Here is a 20745-nt window from a genome sequence, read left to right on the forward strand (position 1 = left end):
ATGAAGGGTTTTTCTAAGTCTGGGATTCCAATTTCCTGGGGCCAAGACCTACAAGATGTTCGAAAGGATACAGCTTTTCTCTGGCGCATGAATTTTTTGATGTTCTTCCTGTCCATAAATTTCAGAAAACACTACAAGGATGGAGAGAAGTATTCATTGATACAGATCCACAGGTTTCCGATAAATTGAGTTTTGTTTTAGCTCCTTGTACCACCCCTGCAGAAGCTGTCATGATGAAACAAGGGATTGTGTTGAAGTATGTCCTGATGCTAGGGTTATTATTCAGGAAGTTTTTCAATACATTGCATTAACTGGAGGTGCTATACTGACTGCTGATTATGGTCATGATGGAATGAAGACTCACCTTCAGAGGATTTTGTGGCCACAAGCTTCGTGATGTCTTAACTGTCCCTGGAACAGCAAACCTTACAGTTGATGTGGATTTCCATTATTTGTGCAGAATGGCATAAGAAATAGTAGCGTCTTGGGGTCCAATAGAACAAGTAACATTTTTGAAAAATATGGGTACTGATGTGCGGTTGGTTCTTTTAGATAAATAAGATGAACCATCAATGAGACAGCAATTACCTCAGGGATATGATATGTTAATAAATCCTAAGAAGAAGGAAGAAAGATTTAACTTTTTTGCCTTGCTACCTCATCAGAAACTTCAAGGTGGAAGTCATCAGGTGAATGCAGAGCAGTCAAAACTCTCTGTATCGCAGGTCCACAGATTTAGAATTAATCAAAAGCCTTCATTCCAATCTAAAGTGCAGAGAAATGATGGCCTTTATTTTCAAAAATTAGAACTTATTGACCTCAATAGACTCTCCAGTTCCAAGCTCCCTGCCTCTAAGCCTCAGTGCTTCTTGGGCACAGTGAGGCTTTCCTTTGCTGAGGTGTGACTGGGTGAGGGAACTGGGGCTGTTTCCTCCTTAAGCCTGATTAAGTGTTACTTGATTTCCCTAATTGTTTCATAATCTGGAAATCATAGTTCATTAATCATCACACTCTGGAATTTTTCTTTTTGCATGAGGTGTTTTTCACAGCACTGTCAGTCAGCTACTCTTTCATGGCAAGACCCAAGTCTTCTTCCTCTAGGGATTGTTCAAGGGAAGAAATCTGTTCAGGAGAGATTACCTCTTTTGAATTTGTTCCAAATATGCTAATGAACTAATCTATGTAAAGCAGCAACTATGTAAACATTCGTAGACTGTGTTTGCAAACCTAAGTGGAAAGATTGATTTCTGAAACTCAGGTTCTACCCAAGTATGTCTTCAGCTGCTGTCTGGGTCTTCAGGTGACAAATTGTTTTTGTACTCTTCATTGCTGCCCTCAGAAGTTGGTGGGCAAACTCTTTCTCTTTGGATAAGATTATAGAAATACAGAGACATGTTTTTAATTAGAAAGAAAGGGGACTTTGACAGCTGCTGTTTGAGTGACTGCAAGATTGAAGAGATTTGCTTCTAACTGTAAGAAATCTCCATTATCAGCTATTTCATGAGATTGAGTCCCAGCCTTTGCCTTGTTAGCTGCAGTACTTAGTACATAGGCACATGAATGATCCTGAATCCTCAAAGTCAAGTCCATTTTCTTTGCTTCACCATAATTGACTGAGAAGAGAAAAATCACATAACTAATTTTAGTATTGTTAAATGTTTCATTCACTTATTTGTTCTATTAAGAAATGGGCTAGGCCAAGTTAATTTACACTAACCAACTCAATTTTTGTGCAAACATAGAAGTTTGTTTTTCCACAGAGAAATTTTACCAGCAAGTAAGAAAACTCAATTCCCTTTATTCAGTAAATGTTTTTGAAGAGACCCATGCATTTATTATTTATTGGCTCACATTAACTATATGGAATATTGAGTTAATTTATGACATTTGTACATAAATATAACATACTTAGATAATGTCCCCTTCCCTATTGCCCATCCCTGACCTCTCTAGTAAGTGACTTTTGAATGTCCTAATACCTTAGGCAAATACTTTGGACATTTTTATACTTCTCTCTAAGTCTGAGATAATGAGAAGTCAATGTAGAGATATAACCACTTGGAAATCTATAACCACTTGTAAATATTTCTAGATTCACTCATCAGTCATATGTTAGTATAGGTTCCATGATCACACATAGTTACTTGATATCTACAATCACTCTCAGTGAAAACAGCATTCATTTTTCTGGACCAAGGACAAGTCCCAAAAGGTGAGTTCATAAAACAACTGACAATGAAAGTTCCTGTGATATACTAAAATACAACTAATGTCTTAAATATTATATATTCTCATTTAAGGTATCTGATTTGAATGAATGCAGCTAGCCAAACACAGAAATTAATTAGAACATACAAAGTATATATTTTTTAGAATTGCTTTTTCTAGGTCTATTATTTTTCCTTTTGCCAAATAATAATGCCTGTTAATTGTCTAATAAATAAACCAATGGATTTATTACCTTTGTTTATGGAATATTTTATTCTGCATAATATGTTAACAGAAGTATAATTGCTTTTAGATACATTTGAATTTAAAATTTAAAATTACAAGTATGTTATAATGTAAAGGAACAAGTTTCAATTATGTTCTAGAAGATTATATCATCTTTTATTTGTGAATCTTAAATTTTTCTTGGCAAACCTGTTGGTACATATACATAGATATATACGTAGAGAAACCCATTCTCAGATAAATACCTAATCTACTGTAACCTAGAGAGATTAAAAAAATTGTAAAACTGTTTCAATGAATTAGATATATTATTTTCCTATTATGTTTTGTTTTGTTTTTTAAAAAAATGTGTTTGTAAGGACTTATGTCACATTTTTTCTAGAAAAATATTAACTTAGTATTAAGTTGGAAACCTAATAATGCTATCTTTTAGCTTTAATAGTATCAAATCTTTGAGACTTAAACTACAAAGCATATTTTATGTACCCTATGCAAATAATTTCCAGTAGAATATTTATTCTAGTGAAATCCAGCATTGATGATTAAGGAGATTAACATCACAGAAAGTAAGATGTGAAAACAAGAGATTTGGTCATGGACTGCACTGTAACCTTAAGTTTTCAACAGGTCTGCCTTATGAGAGATTTGCCTCTAATAGTAAGAAATTTCTAGTATCAGATATTTTATGAGATTAAGTCCCAGCCTTTGCCTTTTTAGCTGCAGTACTTAGTAGATAGGCACATGAATGACAGCTCCTGGATCAGGTGAAAGCAGTAATGTGACCAAGATGTGTAGGATGCTCATCAGAGCTGGCTTCTAAAGAAAACTCTTTCTGCACATGTCCTTTTCCAGTACCAAGTCCATGTGAACAGAATTCTCTTATTTGCTTCTAGTTTAAATATGTTTATTCATAAGTAAATATCACTTTCACATATATATACATATATATGTATACACACACAAATATATATGATATTTCTTAACATATATTATTTACCTCATGTCCAAAAAGGTGTTCATGGATCATAGAAATATAGTTCTTTATATCCTAGATTGTACCTATTAAGTTGACTGAGATCCTGATGATTTATTCTGATCCAATATTCACAGTGAAACATTCAAAAAGTTAATAATGGTGTCTTTATTTAGATTTTAACCACATGTCCAACAGCACTCTAAGGACTCAACATATAATAAAGAGGTAGTTGCTAAGGGAATCCCCATGATAAAACTGATGCGGTGGAGACACAGGGAGGTTTATACATCTGCCCATGGTCACATGGACATAAGTGAATAAAACAGGAATTATAGTGCAACCAATGCATCTCCAAAGTTAGTGGTATTCTTCATGGTGCTTTGTTTTCTCACCAAGCAAGTCTTGGGTCCTATCTTGTACACAGTGAGAAACTCAGAGTTATTATTTGGTCACTATAGTTATCATACCCCATAACTACTGGCTGGCATCTTTCTTTCTTTTTTTTATTAATTACACATGACAGTACAATGATCATGACCATTTGGCTGACATCTTTCAAGCAACAGTCATAAGCTTGGAAATTGCTATTTAATTATAAAATACAAAAAACAAATGTCAGCAGAAAATAACAAATTTGTGCTGTACCAATAATGTTGGAAGTAGTTGGACTGGAAAGGATTCTGGGATCATCTAGGTCAATTTCTATATTTTACAATGTGTAAGTTGAGACATATTTATAATTGCATTTAGAACATAACTGAAACTCATGCCCTCTCCCATTAAGTATGTACTTTCCACTTGAGTGTGCTGCTTCTCAGCGTGTGTATACTAAAATTCTATTTTTGAGCATTATCAGTCCCTAAAAATCTTTGCATATACGACCTTGTCCCACTATTCACTTCCTCTATTTTCAGTTACTATTTCTTCTTCCTTTACTGCCTATGTTACTCTAAGATTTCTGAAAATACAATACTAGCACCTCATGTAGTAATTGATAATAGTCATTTGATCAGTTTAGTTTTAAAAAATGCTGAAATTCAGGATGATGAATGGGTATGCATTAAGAATTTTGATATATGCAAAGATGAAATTGGCAGAATTATAGCTTTCGGAAATGGATGACAGAGTAGATGAAATAAATGCCATAATAAGCAATGAGTTAATTACTCATGTAGCTATTTGATACACTTTAAAGTCCAGTATTTTGAAACTTAATGAGAGATTTCCAAAGACTAAACGTCCTTTGAGACATGAAAGACTGATCATCTAATTAACCACAAATTTAATTGTATTGAGTCAGATATTTCAGAAGAAGTGTTAATTCTGGTGCTATGTAAATATTGCTATGATAATATTGTAAAGTGACTCCCCTCAGATACTACCAACTCAAAGGACTGACTTTACATCACTTCATATTTTTAGAATTTATTGTTGCTATAGTGAATAGGTATTTGAAAGCAAGAAACCTTTCTGTATTCATGATTGTTGACCTCTGTGTGAAGAAGGAACATATTTTCAATATGCATTTTTAAATATGTGAATGACTGTTGGGCTTTTGACTACTCTCCTCTATGGAATATCAGCAAAGGTTTAGAGAAAGAACCACTAAACTTTAGGCCCCAAGAAAAATTATTAGGAGGAATAGAATTGTCTACAGAAAGTCTACTGGGTTCCTTGGAAGAGAACCTCAACAGGTGCTTACTAAATGTTTATTGTATTTTCACCACTATAGAAGGTAGATGAAGATGTGATCCATGACATGGTGGATTTGTCAACCTGTTCACGATTTCATCTCAGTGTCTATTCTCCTGAACTCTCATCTCTGAAGCAAGCCTAAGAGTAGAAGAGTAAATGGGACAGAGTAATAACGTCACAGAATTTGTCCTCCTGGGCCTCACCCAGGATCCTGATGGACAAAATGCATTATTTGCCATGTTTCTACTCATCTACATTGTGACAATGGTGGGCAACCTGCTCATTGTGGTGACTGTCATTGCCAGCCCCTCTTTGGACTCCCCAATGTATATCTTCCTTGCCTATCTGTCACTCATGGATGCTGTCTACTCCACTGCTGTCTCACCCAAGATGATTATAGACTTACTCTATGATAAAAAGACAATTTCCTTCCCAGCATGCATGGGCCAGCTCTTCATAGAACACCTATTTGGGGGGGCTGAGGTCTTCCTTCTGGTGGTGATGGCCTATGATTGCTATGTGGCCATCTGTAAGCCACTGCACTACTTGAGCATCATGAATCGAAGGGTTTGCATCCTCCTGTTGGTGGTGGCCTGGGTGGGAGGTTTTGTACACTCTGTGGTTCAGCTTGTCTTTGTTTCCTGTCTCCCCTTCTGTGGTCCCAATGTCATTGACCACTTCATCTGTGACATGTACCCATTATTGGAACTTGCATGCACTGACACCTACTTTATAGGTCTCACCGTGGTTGCCAATGGTGGAGCAATCTGTATGGTCATTTTTATCCTTCTCCTGATCTCCTATGGGTTCATCCTAAACTCCCTTAAAACCTACAGCCTGGAAGGGAGGCGCAAAGCCCTGTCCACCTGCATCTCCCACATCACAGTGGTCATCCTCTTTTTTGTTCCCTGTATTTTCATTTATGTTAGACCTGTTTCCACCTTTCCTATTGATAAACCCATAAGTGTGGTGTTTACAGTTATCACTCCCATGTTGAATCCTCTAATATACACCTTGAGAAATGCAGAGATGAAAAATGCTATGAAAAAACTCTGGTGTAAGAGGTTAACCACAGGTAAAATAAGAATGGATCCCCCACACTGAATCCTTTATATACTCATTCTGAAACAAGACATAGGTGGTGAATTCTAACAAAAGTTGATGTGGTCAACTCAAGGTATTCTCCAGGAATGCTTCTTTTTATTTATAATTATCAAAGTGTAGAATAAATTATCTTTTGAGTATAGGATCAACTTTGAAGAGAATTAGGAATGATAAATAAAAGGTATGGGTGTTTGTTCTACTATAAGTAAAAATAATATGGAAGCTCACCTTAAAACTTCATTTTTTCAATTTATATTAAAATATTTTTTAAAAAAGAAAAGAAACTACTTTTGAAAATTTGATATTATCCTAATTAATCAGAAAGCAATTCAGCTGGTAGATAAATTTCTGGAGCCAAAAGAATAATTCTTAAATTTTAATACTCATTATTCTATCAATATGGCACATTTCTGTAGCTGCATATATGTTTTGTTTAAAGATTAATTTTGTTTTGTGGTCAATTTCTATGAAATTTTAGTTTATGATATTTGGATGGAAATCTTTTTTTGTTTAAGATATTAGCAGAGAATGATTTTGTCAGTGGTGATGTCAGTGATGAAAACAGATTTGAATTCTTGATTACAAGTCAGGTACTTTGTTTTATAAAAACATCTAACTCAGGTTGTAAACATTTTTGTCATTCTCTGACCTAATGATCATGTGCAGTTTTACCACTCCTCAAAGAATAGGTAAAGCTTCTTATTTTGTCCTCATAATGCTAAAGATATTATTAAAGAAACAATGCTTTGCATAAGTCCCTGTCCCTTAAAACTTGTATTCAACTTAAAAATTTATAAGCTTAAATTAATATTTTATAGTACAAGTAAAATTTTGTTTACAATTTTGTGCAAAATCCCAGTTTTCCTCAGTTTGCAATTATTTTGGAACATCACAAAGAAGATAGAATTGCTTTCATTGCAATTTGGATCATCATGTATGCTGTGTAAGAGTTTTCTAATTGAAAGAAATTCTTTCATGTTCAAAAGGCTGTTCATGCATTGAGTTTCACAGGTAATTGTGTTTTTTTCCAAATGTTGCATTTTAAGTTGAACTCCTACCTCAGTGTATGACCGTCCTCACCAATAGTGCCTGACCATGTGAATTGTTGGGTTCAAGACTTTGAGCTCATTGTGATTTTAGTTTGTAATCCATATTGTTACTGAAGCTGAACATATTCACATTTGGAAAACATCCATTTTTTAATAATCTTTCATGAAATATGTATCTATGTTTTTTGTTAAATTTCCACACTGTTTTTACATTATTTTTAAATTGATGAAGCCCTTTAGGAATCCTGTGTACAAATTCTGTATTGATTATCTATATTGTAAATTCTCCTTTTTGTATTATATTTTTATAGTATTATTTAATTTGATGAACGGGAACTTTTTAATCTTATTTTTGTTTTTATTTTAATATATTTTATTCAGTTTCAAATTGAAAAATAAAAATTGTATATATTTATGATATAAAGTATTATTGTTTTGAACTATGTACACTTTGTGGAATGGCTCTTCAGAATTTAAGCTAATTTACATATGCATTTTCTCATATAACTAGCATTTTTGTGGTGAGAACGCTTACAGTCTACTCTTTCAGCTGTTTTCAGTAACAGATTTTTTTTTATTATTAACTATGGTCACCATGTTGTATAATAGGTCTCTTGAGTTTATATTTCTCTTGTGTGATTGAAAATATCTATCCCTTGACCAGCATCTCCCCATCTCCCTTAGTCTAGGCTCTGGTAACCACTATTCTGCTATTTCTGAGTTCAGCCTTTTAGATTCTACATATAAATACAAATTCACAGTGTTTGTATTTGTACACCTGACTTATTTAACTTAATATAATGTCCTGCAGGCTCATCTATGTGACCCCGTATGAAAGAATGTCCGTGTTTTATGACTGACTACTATTCCCTTGTGCATTTACCACCTTTTCTTTATCCACATATCTATCCACTGATGGACACTTGGCTTGATTGCATATTTTTTCTATTGTCAATAATGCTGCAGTGAAAATAGATGTGCAGATGTCTCTTAGAGATACTGATTTCATGCACTGTAGGTACAGACCCAGGAGTGGTATTGCTGGATCTGTGATGATTTAATTTTTAATTTTTGAGGAAACTCCATGCTGTTTATTTTTCCTTACAATATAAAGTCTTACAGACAGTGTGTAGTGCAAGCATTCCCTTTACTTACATCCCCAGCAATACCTGCCTTGCATAGTTTTGATAATAGTCTATAACTGTGAGGTCGTCTCTCCTTATGGTTTCAATTTTCATTTCTGTGGTGATTAATGATTTTGACTCTTTTTCCCATAAATCTGCTGGTCTTGAGTAATGATTATTCAGATTCTTCACCCATCTTAAAATCAGGTTGTTTATTTTCTTACCATTAATACTGTCATTATCAATTTTCTTTTGTCCTAAAAACATTTATAACACATTTCTAAAAAAATCCTCCTGTGTTCATTGTATCTAATGTTTAATATTTATGCATTTCTATACTACCTTCTTCAGATTTGATTGCTACTATGCCAATATCCTTTTATTTTAGTTCATATAGACAGAATTTGATTAAACTCCCATCACTCAATACTCTTAATAAAACAATGTATTCTAACATTATTATTAGAATTTCATAAGGTGGCATAAATCTTCCAGGATTTTTGGCTATAACGTCTTTAATGTGTAATTAATTTGGAAAAGAATTGACATCTTAATCACATTGAATCATTCTATTTGGAAACATGAACTGTCTCTCTGTCTATTTACATAGGGCTTTGAGTAATTATTTTTGTTTGTTTTCATCATATAAATCTTTCACTTTTTTGATTGACTTTATTCTTTGTAATTTGGGTTGCTTTAACTTTAGATATCCTTTCCACATTTTACGTTCTACATTACTGTGACTTGTATTCAAGAAAATTTAACCTCGAATTCAGTCACTTTACTCACCTCCCTTACAAAATAGAACAGCTTTCCAGTTGACTCTTTTGAATTTGCTAGATTAAAAAATAATACCATTTTAGCCCAGCATGGTGTCACAAGCCTATAATCCCAGAAACTTAGGAGGCTGAATCAGGTGGTGAACGTGTTCAAATCCAGCCTCAGAAAAAGCAAGGTGCTAAGCAACTCAGTGAGACCCTGTCTCTAAATAAAATACAAAATAGGGCTGAGGATGTGGCTCAGTGGCCAAGTGCCCCTGAGTCCAATCCCTGGTACTCTCTGATCCCCCCAAAATGATACCATCTTAAATACTGATTCTTCTTTCCAGTATTTTTGTCACACATCTCTTTATTACATCATTATAATGGCTAGTATAGGAAAACAGGGATTCATACTGCAAAGCTCAAATTCCCATCTCAGTTGGTTCCTTTGCTTCATCACATTTCTCATTCCCACCTGCATGCTTGTGAGGAATAATCTGAGAGTTAACACATTTTCTTTTAAAGGTGAAAACATGGATTATATGGATATGCATACATAGGGCTGACCTCAGGCAGAACATTGCTCATTATAGTCATCCAAGGGTGATCCTCAAAGGGAGCAGTGATGGGAATATTCAGGGTTAAATCTAGGGTGATGCTTGAATTTAGTCACTATGTTTGCACAGTTTATTTTACTTTAGAATTGCCATTTAGTAGTGATTTAGTTTGCCTAAAAATTTGAGAAGTGTCACCCATTTTTTTGTGTGGAATGTGTTTCAAATTTGATACTTTCTTTCTTATGAGGTTAAAGTTATACATATTTGACAAGCATGCTACATCATGGCTGATCTTTGCCTGCATCTAGTTACTGGTTGAATTAAGTTCAGCCTAATTACTGTGAGCTAAATATCTCTGAGGCCATTTATACTGCAAAATTCCTATAATATTGGCCTTCAATGTGTCTACATTCATATGAATCTCTCCTTTTGTATACTCCAGTTTTATTACAGGTATTATTTTCCCACACACACCAATAAATCATATGCACCTGAATCTCTACAAGAAACAATTGCTTTGGAGAACGCACTACTAGAACTAATAAATGAATTCAGCAAAGTGGCAGGATATAAAATCAACACGCATAAATCAAAGGCATTTCTGTATATCAGCGACAANACACCCATAGCACAAAAGTTGATAACAAAAATCAACAAATGGGACAATTTACAATTTTTTGTAAAAGTTTTCTTTGCTTTTTAGTTCTTTGGAAGAGGTCATGAGTTGAATTGTTTTATTTTCATTTTCTGGTTTCTTATTACTACTGCTTTGTTGGAGTTACAGTCATTTTTGTCTTGGCTTCAGTTTGAGGTCCTTAAGCATGACTTCTCTATGGATAGAGCATGGAAGGAATAGACAAACTCTAGATAGGGCAGAGGGGTTGGAGAGGAAGGGAGGGGGCATGGGGGTAATTAATGATGGTGGAATGTGATGATCATTATTATCCAAAGTATATGTATGAAGACAAAAATTGGTGTGAATATACTATGTATACAACCAGAGATATGAAAAATTGTGCTCTATATATGTAATAAGAATTGTGATACATTCTGCTGTCATATATAAATAAAAAATAATAATAACTTAAGAAGAAAAAAAAAAGAGTTGAGAGCTCTGGGTGTCCCAGACAACATCTAGTTCACAAGTGTCCTCTCTTATTTATTCATTTTTTATGTAGTAAAAATTTTAAATAGGGAAATAAGAATGAGAATATCTTTATACTTTATTGTTCTTCTTTCTTTCCTCAGAACCCCCATTTTCTCATTTCCTTCTTTTCCTTTGCCTTCAAGTCTCCCAAGAGTGCTTTTCAATTCTGCTCATTCTCATTTTCCTCAGAAGCAATGTCTATTTGAGAATGACATGTCAAAGAGAAACTTGCTCTTTGCTCTTAGATTACTATTTTTCTATTAACTTTCCTAAAGTTAACATCCAGGAGAGGCCTCTGAAAATATACAATATATTAGAAGAATCATGTGAAAAGTATCCATTCTCTGGGGCACACTTCCTCGGTGAATTTAATTTGGAACAAGTGACCTTGGGGACCATTTGAACATCTCAGGGAAGTATTTTGGTATTCATTGTTTATTAAGTGCCTAGTCAAATCTTTCCTTACCTGGGAGAAAAAAAATCTCTTTGGGTATTAATGTTACTGTCAAGATGGAAAATAAAGGCCACTATAATTGCAAACATGAGCCATATTGACACTGTTGTGTGGATGCTTTCAAAATATGCAAAAAAATTCTGTTTTAGATTCTCTAGTATTGTGCACTATTGACTAAAAAAAATAGGTTTGTTCAATTTGGTCAGCAAACATAGCAATTAAATTTTTTATTTATATTCTCAATTGCATCTCTCAAATTTGATGATCCATTAAGCATATTGACTGATTATTCTTGAAGTCAAGTCTGGATGAATATATAATTTAAACTGTAAAATGCTTTTGAGAGTACACGCAGACTACAGGAGTTATGTTTCTGTGTGACAAAGCATTTATAGCAGTCACCTCTGTATTGGTATGGTAGCAGTCCTGACTTACCGTCATCAGACTCAGCCATCATCTTTTAGGACCAAAGGTAAAAGCTGCAGAAGCGTGTATTTGGAGCCAGTGATCAAAGAGGTAACATAATTATGAAAGCTCATCACTAATATTATCAATAGAGCAACACAGGCTTATTTGAATGAGTTGCATAACTTTCTTAAGAAGCATATTTTATAATTTACTTAAAAGTTTTATGCCAAAACCAAGAAAAGAGCAGATGCATTATTTTTCATTTCATGAAATGTTGCTAGAATAAGTACAATCTCAATAGTTTGATCCATGTTTTGCATTAGAGATATTTTAAACACATACAAAAATAAAGAAAACATATGGTACAATATAATAGTATCGCATGACACAAATTTATTATCTTTATATTTTGTAATATAAAACATATAATATACATTTTATATAATTTAGAGAATATAATAAATTACTTGTTTTTATAAATTGTCACCTTCAATATGGCATAAAATATTATTCCATTGTAGGTATATGCCATGATTTGTTTATCCATTTATTAGTTGATGGACATCTGAGTGGTTTCCACCTTTAGGCTACTGTAAAAAATGTTGGTATGAACATCAGCATATAAATGCTTTTTCTGTTCTTTATTTGCTATTCCTTTTAGGTATATGCCCCTAACTAACATCTAGATACGTAAACTCCATAATATCATATGAATTGAATATCAAAACTTACATTTTGAAGTATAAATTAATAACCTTTCATTGTAAAACGTGAAACCTTGTGTTCAGAGAATTTAATTTATGAACCCACAGTTACTCTTTCAAAGGATGTTGCAGTGGGAATAGAAGTTATGAATGTTGTGCAAGATTTATGGAATCTTAAATAAAATGCCTTTCTTCCTATGTGTCAATTATATGGACATTTTCTCATGTCTAGAGTCCTAAAAATGTAGTGAATGCAGCTGGGCATATGACATTATGCACCCCATTAACCCTCTCATTAAAAAGATTCCTGAATTTAAATTTAGTTTCAATGATGAATTTCAAAGATAGTTATGTGTATGGAGAAAGAAAACAATGGATTTTCCTACAGTGATGTGATTGGTAAAGGAGAGACACTTTCCCTACCTGTATACAATGTATGTAATCAATCAATTCATTCTCCAGGAAAGTAACTATCTCCACTGGGTTGCTTAGGAGAGAGGGATTTGGGGAAAATTCATACAACTTTAAAAAGATGTGGCTTTAATTAAAAGCTATATTGGGGAAACAAATAATACTAAATAATATCTTAAACTTACTGTGTTCTCTATTTACCAGACATTTTGCTGAGCTCTTACCTGCATTATTTGATCCTTAAAATTTTGCTACATGTTAGATGCTCTTACAATTTTCATTCTGCAGACAATGTTGAGTAATTTATCCAAAGTTCACCATGGGAAAACAAATTCTGAGGCTCAAATTCCAAACCAGAATTTAGAATCTGATATCTAAATATCCACACTAGTGCAGATAGCCCAGCCCAGCCATGCAAAATAACTAGGCAAAGCAAAACAAAACTGGCAAACACTTTGTATGTAAGAGACAGGAAGTCCTACCCCTTGGTTATTACTTTCCTCTATTGGTTCTAAAAGTCCATTCAACTGCATGCGGGTTTTATAAACAGCAATTTAATTTTCTATGAAGAAATCGACTAGGAAAAAAATGTGGTATTTCTTTAAAAACCATTTTGTTTCAATGATATCTAATGAGCTGATTTGATTTTTATTAGGACCTGAAGTATTAGCTATATCATTTCTATTATTGTTCAGTCTTTGGAAAAAGCTATTGTTTATAACAAGTTTTATCATTACAAAGTATAGAATTTTGTGACATTAAGAAAAATCAATGATTTTAACAGTCGATCTTAATAATGACCTTAAGAATATTTTTTAATACTGAAATATTTATGGAACAGTTACAATACTATAGATAAAAAAGTTTTGTAAGGATTTGTCAGGTCAACAGGAGAGAACTTTCTACCAGAAGTCATCTCTGAATGCTCAGAAGCTCCTGTGAATGGTCTTTACTTTCCATTATAAATATAGATATAGAATCATAACTGTGAATGAAGATACTTAGTTTTATACATATGGAGCATCAGAAGACACAAGGTGGAACTTTTTCTATAGGCAATTGGTCTTTTTTGTTGACACCTGAGTTCAGAACCTGATTTTTCATTTTTCTTTGGCTTGTAAGTATGAAGATTTCCAGAAACAAGTGCTGATATTAATGATACCTTTAGGGCCACCTCCTTATTGATAGCCCAGGAGATGTAAGGCATCTCTATTCTGAATTCATTAGGTTCACTGTCCCCCAACAAACTTCTTACAAATTTTGAAGCATATTCCTTTCATTCAGCTTATGCTCTTTGTTGGTCTATCTGCTTGTACTCAGTTATCTCTTATTCTTGATGCCCACAATTTTACTCTTCCTCAGATGCTTAAGTGTAGCTTTGCTTGCCCCGAAACAGAAAAGATAGAATATTCACTTGACTTTCACAAATGACCACTGAAAAGGAGCATATTAAAAATAATCTTGCCAACAAGAAATTGCACATATTATACATAAGACTAGCCCAGGATTAGGTCTGAAAGGTCTAATACAGTATTTCTTTTCCTCAAGTAAGAATGAAAGTCTTTAATTCAGCATGAACTCAGATAGCCAAGAACTACTAATATGAACAAAATACTTCCTGAAATGATGACCTATAAGATTACCATTAAACAGGGACGAGAGGTGGGAGGGAATGGGAGAGAGAAGGGGAATTGCACAGAAGATGGAAGGAGACCCTAATTGTTATACAAAATTACATATAAGATGGTGTGAGGGGGAAGAAAAAAAAGAGAGAGAAATGTGTTACAGTAGATGGGGTAGAGAGAAGTGATGGGAGGGAAGGGGAGGGGTGGGGGGATAGTAGGGGCAGCAGAATACAACAGACTCTAGTATGGCAGTATGTATAAACGTGGCTGTATAACCAATGTGATCCTGCAATCTGTACACGTGGAAAAATAAGAATTCATACCCCTTTTGAATCAAATGTATGATATGTCAAGATCATTGTAATGTTTTGAGCAACTAATAAAAAAAAGAAAATACATGTTGGCAAGAAAAAAAAATCTTTAAAGTAGGCTAAGTCAACTTGATTAATATAAAAATGATCTACCAGAAAAAATGTGACCATGTTATTTCAGACAAAGCTGTCAATGATGAGCATTCAGAAACTCATACATGTAAAAATACCACAGCATTTCCAATAAAGAATAAAGGTAGTAAACAATTTTCCCATGATGACTTAACTAAAATCAACAAATATTTTCAGACTATGAGTATAAAGTTCTTTCTACTCTCCCATGATTCTGCTTTAAATCTTTGACTTCTGAATTGATTCATCGAATGTAAACAAATATGAAAAGTAGGGAATATGTCTATGCATTTTCCATTCACTGTGATGTGCATACTGAGATTTTCCTCATAATTCTGCTTCAAATCTATGACGTTCTGAATTGATTCATTGTTAGCTGAAGTCATTGTTGTGGTGGTGAAAGCCCATGATTGATATGTGGCCATCTGCAAATCTGTTGGAGGTTTGCACTAACATAGGTTGCAAGAAATGTCAATTCAGTTTGTGTGTGTGTGTGTGTGTGTGTGTGTGTGTGTGTGTGAATGAAATCCATTGCTTTAATTCTATTTTCATGATTGGGAATAGATTAATTTATTTATCTTTGCTCAGTTGATTTCTGGCAAGCTTTGAAATTCAGTTTAATTAAATAAAGCCTAATAAATATTCAGGGAGCACTCACAGTGTCCTGGTTCCTTAATTGCTATGAGTTAATCCTAGACTGCTAGAACTTATAGGGAAGTAGTAGATGGGCAAATATCTTAACACTGACTTATAATTTTACATTCTATTTAATAGTATTATTTGGCATAAATATAGGAGTGAGGTAATTACTCATGAGCTTGTTTTCACGATTGGTCTTGGAGAAACAAAATGTCATCAGGAAAGTAAAAAAACTCTATAATGCTACAAATGCAGTCTTCCTGAGAGATATTCTGGAGAAAGTGACTTTATGGATATTCAGAAGATCCTGTGGTAGATAAATCCCTTCATATACATCTGCCACCTAGAAACTTGAAGTCTCATTGTTAATGATGAAGGAAGAATTTTATGAAAATAAATACAATAATCGTGGGAAGAAATACCAAATGCTCTTGTTCTACTGCAATACTCTATGTGAGGCCTTTGGGAGGAAATACTATTGAGAAAGGCATCTCATTCTTCTTGGTGTGTGTCTCCTTTTTATGATACTGCACAGTGATTGCATTGCATACTGATTTTTATTGTGGCCTATTCCTACCTGCACACTGCATGCTCTGATCCTTTCTGTTTTCAATGTATAACTTGAGATCATCTCAAATTCATTATTGGCCCTCTACCTTGCAGGCTCTGCTGCCTGACTTCACCAGCTTCAGAAGATCATATGGAAAACAGGAACAATGTGACTGAATTTATCCTCCTGGGCCTCACCCAGAATCCTGAAGGACAGAAAATTCTATTTGTCACATTCCTGCTCATCTACATCGTGACCATAATGGGCAACCTGCTTATCCTGGTGACCATCATAGCCAGCCAGTCCCTGGGCTCCCCGATGTACTTTTTTCTGGCTTATTTGTCTTTTATAGACACAGTCTACTCTACTGCAATTGCTCCCAAAATGATTGTAGATTTGCTTTATGAGAAAAAGACCATATCCTTCCATGCTTGTATGACTCAAATTTTTATAGATCATTTATTTGCTGGGGCTGAAGTCATTCTCCTGGTGGTGATGGCCTATGATCGATATGTGGCCATCTGCAAACCTCTTCATTATTTGACTATCATGAATCGGCGGGTGTGTGTTCTCATGCTGTTGGTGGCCTGGATTGGAGGTTTTATCCACTCCTTAGTTCAGTTTCTCTTTATTTATCAGCTGCCTTTCTGTGGCCCTAATGTCATTGACAACTTTGTGTGTGACATGTATCCCTTGCTGAATCTTGCTTGCACCAATACCTACCTCCTTGGTCTTTCCATGATAGCTAATGGAGGAGCAATTTGCACTGCCACCTTCTTGATTCTCCTAATTTCTTACGGGGTCATATTACACTCCCTAAAAAACCATGGTTTGGAGGGGAAACGCAAAGCTTTCTACACCTGTGCTTCCCACATCACTGTGGTCATTTTATTCTTTGTCCCCTGTATCTTCCTGTATGCGAGGCCCAATTCCACATTTCCCATTGACAAATCCATGACTGTGTTTTTGACTTTCATAACTCCCATGTTGAACCCCCTAATCTATACCCTGCGGAATGCAGAAATGAAAAACGCCATGAGGAAACTTTGGAGTAAAAAAGTGACCGTAGCTGGGAGAGGGCTGTATCCCTCATGCAGAACATGATGGTCATTCTTTTTCAGAAACAAAGAGTACTTTCACCCTCCACAATTCCATTTTATGCCCATTCTCTTTTGGTAACTTAGCCTTTTTGTTCTGAATCAGCCATATCAATTAATCTTTAACTGTAATGTGTTATGCCCTTTAGAGACCAACAGAACTGCATGGGTTTAATACCTTGTATGTATAATCATAATATTTTAAGATTATTTAGTGGACAGTAATATCTTTTTATTTCAAGTTCTTTTAATTTTCTTTCCTCTTTTTTGAATTTGAAAGTTTATTTTTAATTGACATACGAGAGTTTATATATATATATATATATATATATATATATATATATATATATATATGATACAATATGGAGTTTAAATCCAAGTGTACATCATAAAAGTTTCAGTTAAGTTAATTAGCATCCATTACATCACTAACATCACTTCTTTTTTTTTTGGTGAGAATGCTAAAATCTTTCATGTAGGGATTATGATGCTTCCTTGCACACAAAACAGGTGAACCAATAGAACTCGTTCCCTTTGGTTCAAGAGACAGACATTTCAAATTTAAATGTTAGGATTGTTAAAAAACTGTTAATCTAGGGGTTGGGGATATAACTCATTAGCATAGTGCTTGTCTAGAATCATGAGGTCCTGAGATCAATCCCTGGCACTGAAAACAAAATCAACAACAGAATCCTGTCAATCTAACCATAAAAATACAGGTTTTGGTCAACCGGATAAATTTCAAATTTTATACCATTTGTTCAGAGCTCAGGAGAAACTAACGAGCAATCAACTTAGTTAACTTTGTACCATATGAAGGTAAGATGCTCATGTAGCAAATGGTTGAATTTGTAGCTTCTGACCAACTTTTGGAGACTCTGTTCAACCCCATTGTATATATACAGATCAACTGGGTTCTTTCAATAGAAATAAAACTTATTTAAATATCGCAAACCACATTGGAACTGCCAGACCTGCCTATATTAAATCCAATTCTTTGGGAGCACTTATTTATGCTTTAACACAAGGAATACTAAATGGTTTGGGAACAGATTGTTATATTTTACACAATGAATTCCCTTCTGATTCTCTATAAATTGTATTTTCTTTTTGACTTGAATGGTAAATCAAAGATGTTTCTCTGTCTTTGCTCTGTAGTACATTTGAAGATCTAACGCTGTGTTTCAAAGACAATTTTTTAAAAAGCTCTGGCATTACATGTTAGGCCTTATTGAAAAGTCTACATCTAACATGTACAATGAAAAAACTGACTTTTCTTTCTCCATCCTTTTCTCAACTTATAATGGATTTACTTGAGGTAATTAGCAATATTAACACCTCCAGTTATTCAGCATATGTGGAGTAAAAGCCAGTATGAAGTTTCATTTCCTGTTTAAAGGATAAAATAAAAAGTACTCTGGTTATTTTCATGAGAAAGGAATCCAATACAGAGAATGAAAAACTTTGCAATTATTGGAATTGGAGAATCTGGCACCTGGATACAGGTGTGAAGACAATTGAGTTCTTGGACCCAAAGGGCTCATGGGGCAGAGATGAAGAAGCTGGACTCAGAAGAAAGCCCTTGTGTCTGCTTCTTGAAGTTCTTCCTTGCCATGTCGTATATGATGTTAACTTCCTCTAAAAATTTCAAGTTTTGCTTTTCAAATTTAATCCCTTATATTTGAGTTTTCCTATATAGTATGAGATGAAAACACACTTTACTTTCTTATAAAAGTGTTTAATTTTCCCAGGATGTTTATTGAACAGCCAGATTCCAATACACTGAAATGCTACCCTTTCATACTTAAAAGTCTATATAACAATTCTTATTCTTTATTTTCTGTTTTGTTCATTTAATTTATCTATTTGTGAGCCAATACCATAATACCTAATTTGCTGTAGAATTTTAGATACTATTGCTGTGTATAAATCACCATAATATTTAGTGGCCCACAATACCAACCTGTTACTATATAAGGTGGTTTCTATGGTTCAGGAATTTATAAGCAGGTCAGCTGGGTACTTCTATCTTACAATATCGGGTTCAGTCAGAAATTGGTTGGTGCTGGTTATAGAAAAGGATCTTACATGTTTGGTATATCTTGAACAGTGGGGGAGGGGTAAAATGGTGGGTGCTCTCCTTGGACATCTCTCTATTTTTTTATATGATCTCCATATGCTCTCTCAAGCATGCTAACTTCAGGGTAATGGAACTTTTTTTATGTTGGCTCAGAGGTCTAAAGAGCATGAGTCCCAAGAAAGTGAACTAAGTAGAAGCTGTATTGTTTTAATTTTCATATTGTGTTGGTTATTTTTATTTATATATAACATTGTGGTTCGTTTTGACATGTTTATAAAAGCATGGAATATAATTGGCTCTAATTTAGTCCTATTACTCCCCTTTTTCCTCCTTTCCTCCATTGCCCAGCCCCTTCCTTCCACTGTATTGATCTTTCTGCCATATCTACCACTTCATTCCCCACAACACCAAGGTAGAATAGCATGACAGACATGGGATAACCCCAACAGCTGTTTATGTTCAGAAAGAAGAGAAATTGGATGCACACAGGAGTGACTCTTCTACAGCAGTCTTGAAACCACTTAGGTATATGTTGTTAACATTCCTTGATTGTCACCAGTTCTCCTTCTGGGAGTAATTTTCCATGATTCTGGTTTCTCCCTTTGGGCTTCTGAGTGTGTTTTCTGAGCTCTCCATTCTTTCCCCACAAGCCATAGCATGTGTCCCTAGTTAGTAGTTTTTTCAGCCTGATTCTTTTCATAGAAGGTTGGAGGTCCAAAGACTATTGCATTTCATTTCAAATGTTCCTTTTTGTTTAAACTGATATAGACCTTGTACTTTTTTTTTTTGGTGAATTTCCTAAATATTTTGGGGTATATTCTATTAGGTAAATATCATTGAACTATGCTCTTTTTTCCCCCAGAGGATCTCTGTACAGAGGCGATGAACCACCACCTCATAGACTCTTACAAGTCTTATTATTCAGAGCAAGATTTTCACAAATCTCCCTAATCGTCTTGAAGTCTGTGTCTGTTAAAAATGATAAAAACAATTTTAAATAGTTCTGTGATTTCAACCGAGTGTTTTAGAATCCCATCTCTGTTTTCATCTTTGATTACGTATTCCCCACGGATATCTGTCTTTGATTTCTCCAGGAATTCATGTTTCTTAACTTCAGCATATTTTCTTATCTGAAGAGGCTATAAATGAGAGGTGTATTTATATTTTAAGTTGAACAAGCACTGCTTCCTCAACTTTTTGTTGTTCTCTCTTTAGCATGTTTCAGTTTCTTGTTGAATTTTACTAGAAGCAGTTAGAAGTTGGAGCCATCCTCATATCTCTACCTAGGACCCTCCTTTGATGGTGCATCAGGGATATATTCTGTTTTTCATGTTTCTACAGGCAGCAGTACAGTGCAGTGTTCCACCACCACATCAGTAGAATCTTCTTTTCTTCTTCTATAGCACTTTTCTCAGTCTGAGTCCTGGTTGGCTTAACCACGTGACAGCCAGCTGCAAACTAGGAATG

The 20745-nt window shown here is 34.4% G+C and overlaps 3 protein-coding genes across 3 annotated transcripts in view; all 3 read left to right on the plus strand.

The window, feature by feature from the left end:
- Positions 1 to 5267, plus strand: part of LOC107158827 (olfactory receptor 4A47-like) — a 17251-nt gene extending 11984 nt beyond the window's left edge. The window contains exon 4 of the mRNA XM_015505319.1: positions 5163 to 5267. Within this exon, the coding sequence (XP_015360805.1) occupies positions 5163 to 5267 (105 nt within the window). The remainder of the gene's footprint in view (positions 1 to 5162) is intronic.
- Positions 5268 to 5281: 14 nt separating this feature from the next.
- On the plus strand, positions 5282 to 6229 carry LOC107158838 (olfactory receptor 4A16-like). Its single transcript, XM_015505329.1, has one exon. It carries the CDS (start codon positions 5282 to 5284, stop codon positions 6227 to 6229), a length of 948 nt encoding a protein of 315 aa, XP_015360815.1.
- Positions 6230 to 16176: 9947 nt separating this feature from the next.
- LOC107134739 (olfactory receptor 4A15) lies at positions 16177 to 17205 on the plus strand. Its single transcript, XM_015476785.1, has one exon. The coding sequence runs from the start codon at positions 16252 to 16254 to the stop codon at positions 17203 to 17205; it is 954 nt and encodes a 317-aa protein (XP_015332271.1). The 5' UTR covers positions 16177 to 16251.
- Positions 17206 to 20745: the final 3540 nt, after the last annotated feature.

Source organism: Marmota marmota, unplaced genomic scaffold, assembly GCF_001458135.2.
Source record: "Marmota marmota marmota unplaced genomic scaffold, marMar, whole genome shotgun sequence".
NCBI classification, from domain to species: domain Eukaryota; kingdom Metazoa; phylum Chordata; class Mammalia; order Rodentia; family Sciuridae; genus Marmota; species Marmota marmota.

Excerpts from the sequence above, each read along its gene's own strand:
- LOC107158838 (XM_015505329.1), top strand. The coding sequence starts at position 5,282 with ATGGGACAGAGTAATAACGTCACAGAATTTGTCCTCCTGGGCCTCACC.
- LOC107134739 (XM_015476785.1), top strand. The coding sequence starts at position 16,252 with ATGGAAAACAGGAACAATGTGACTGAATTTATCCTCCTGGGCCTCACC.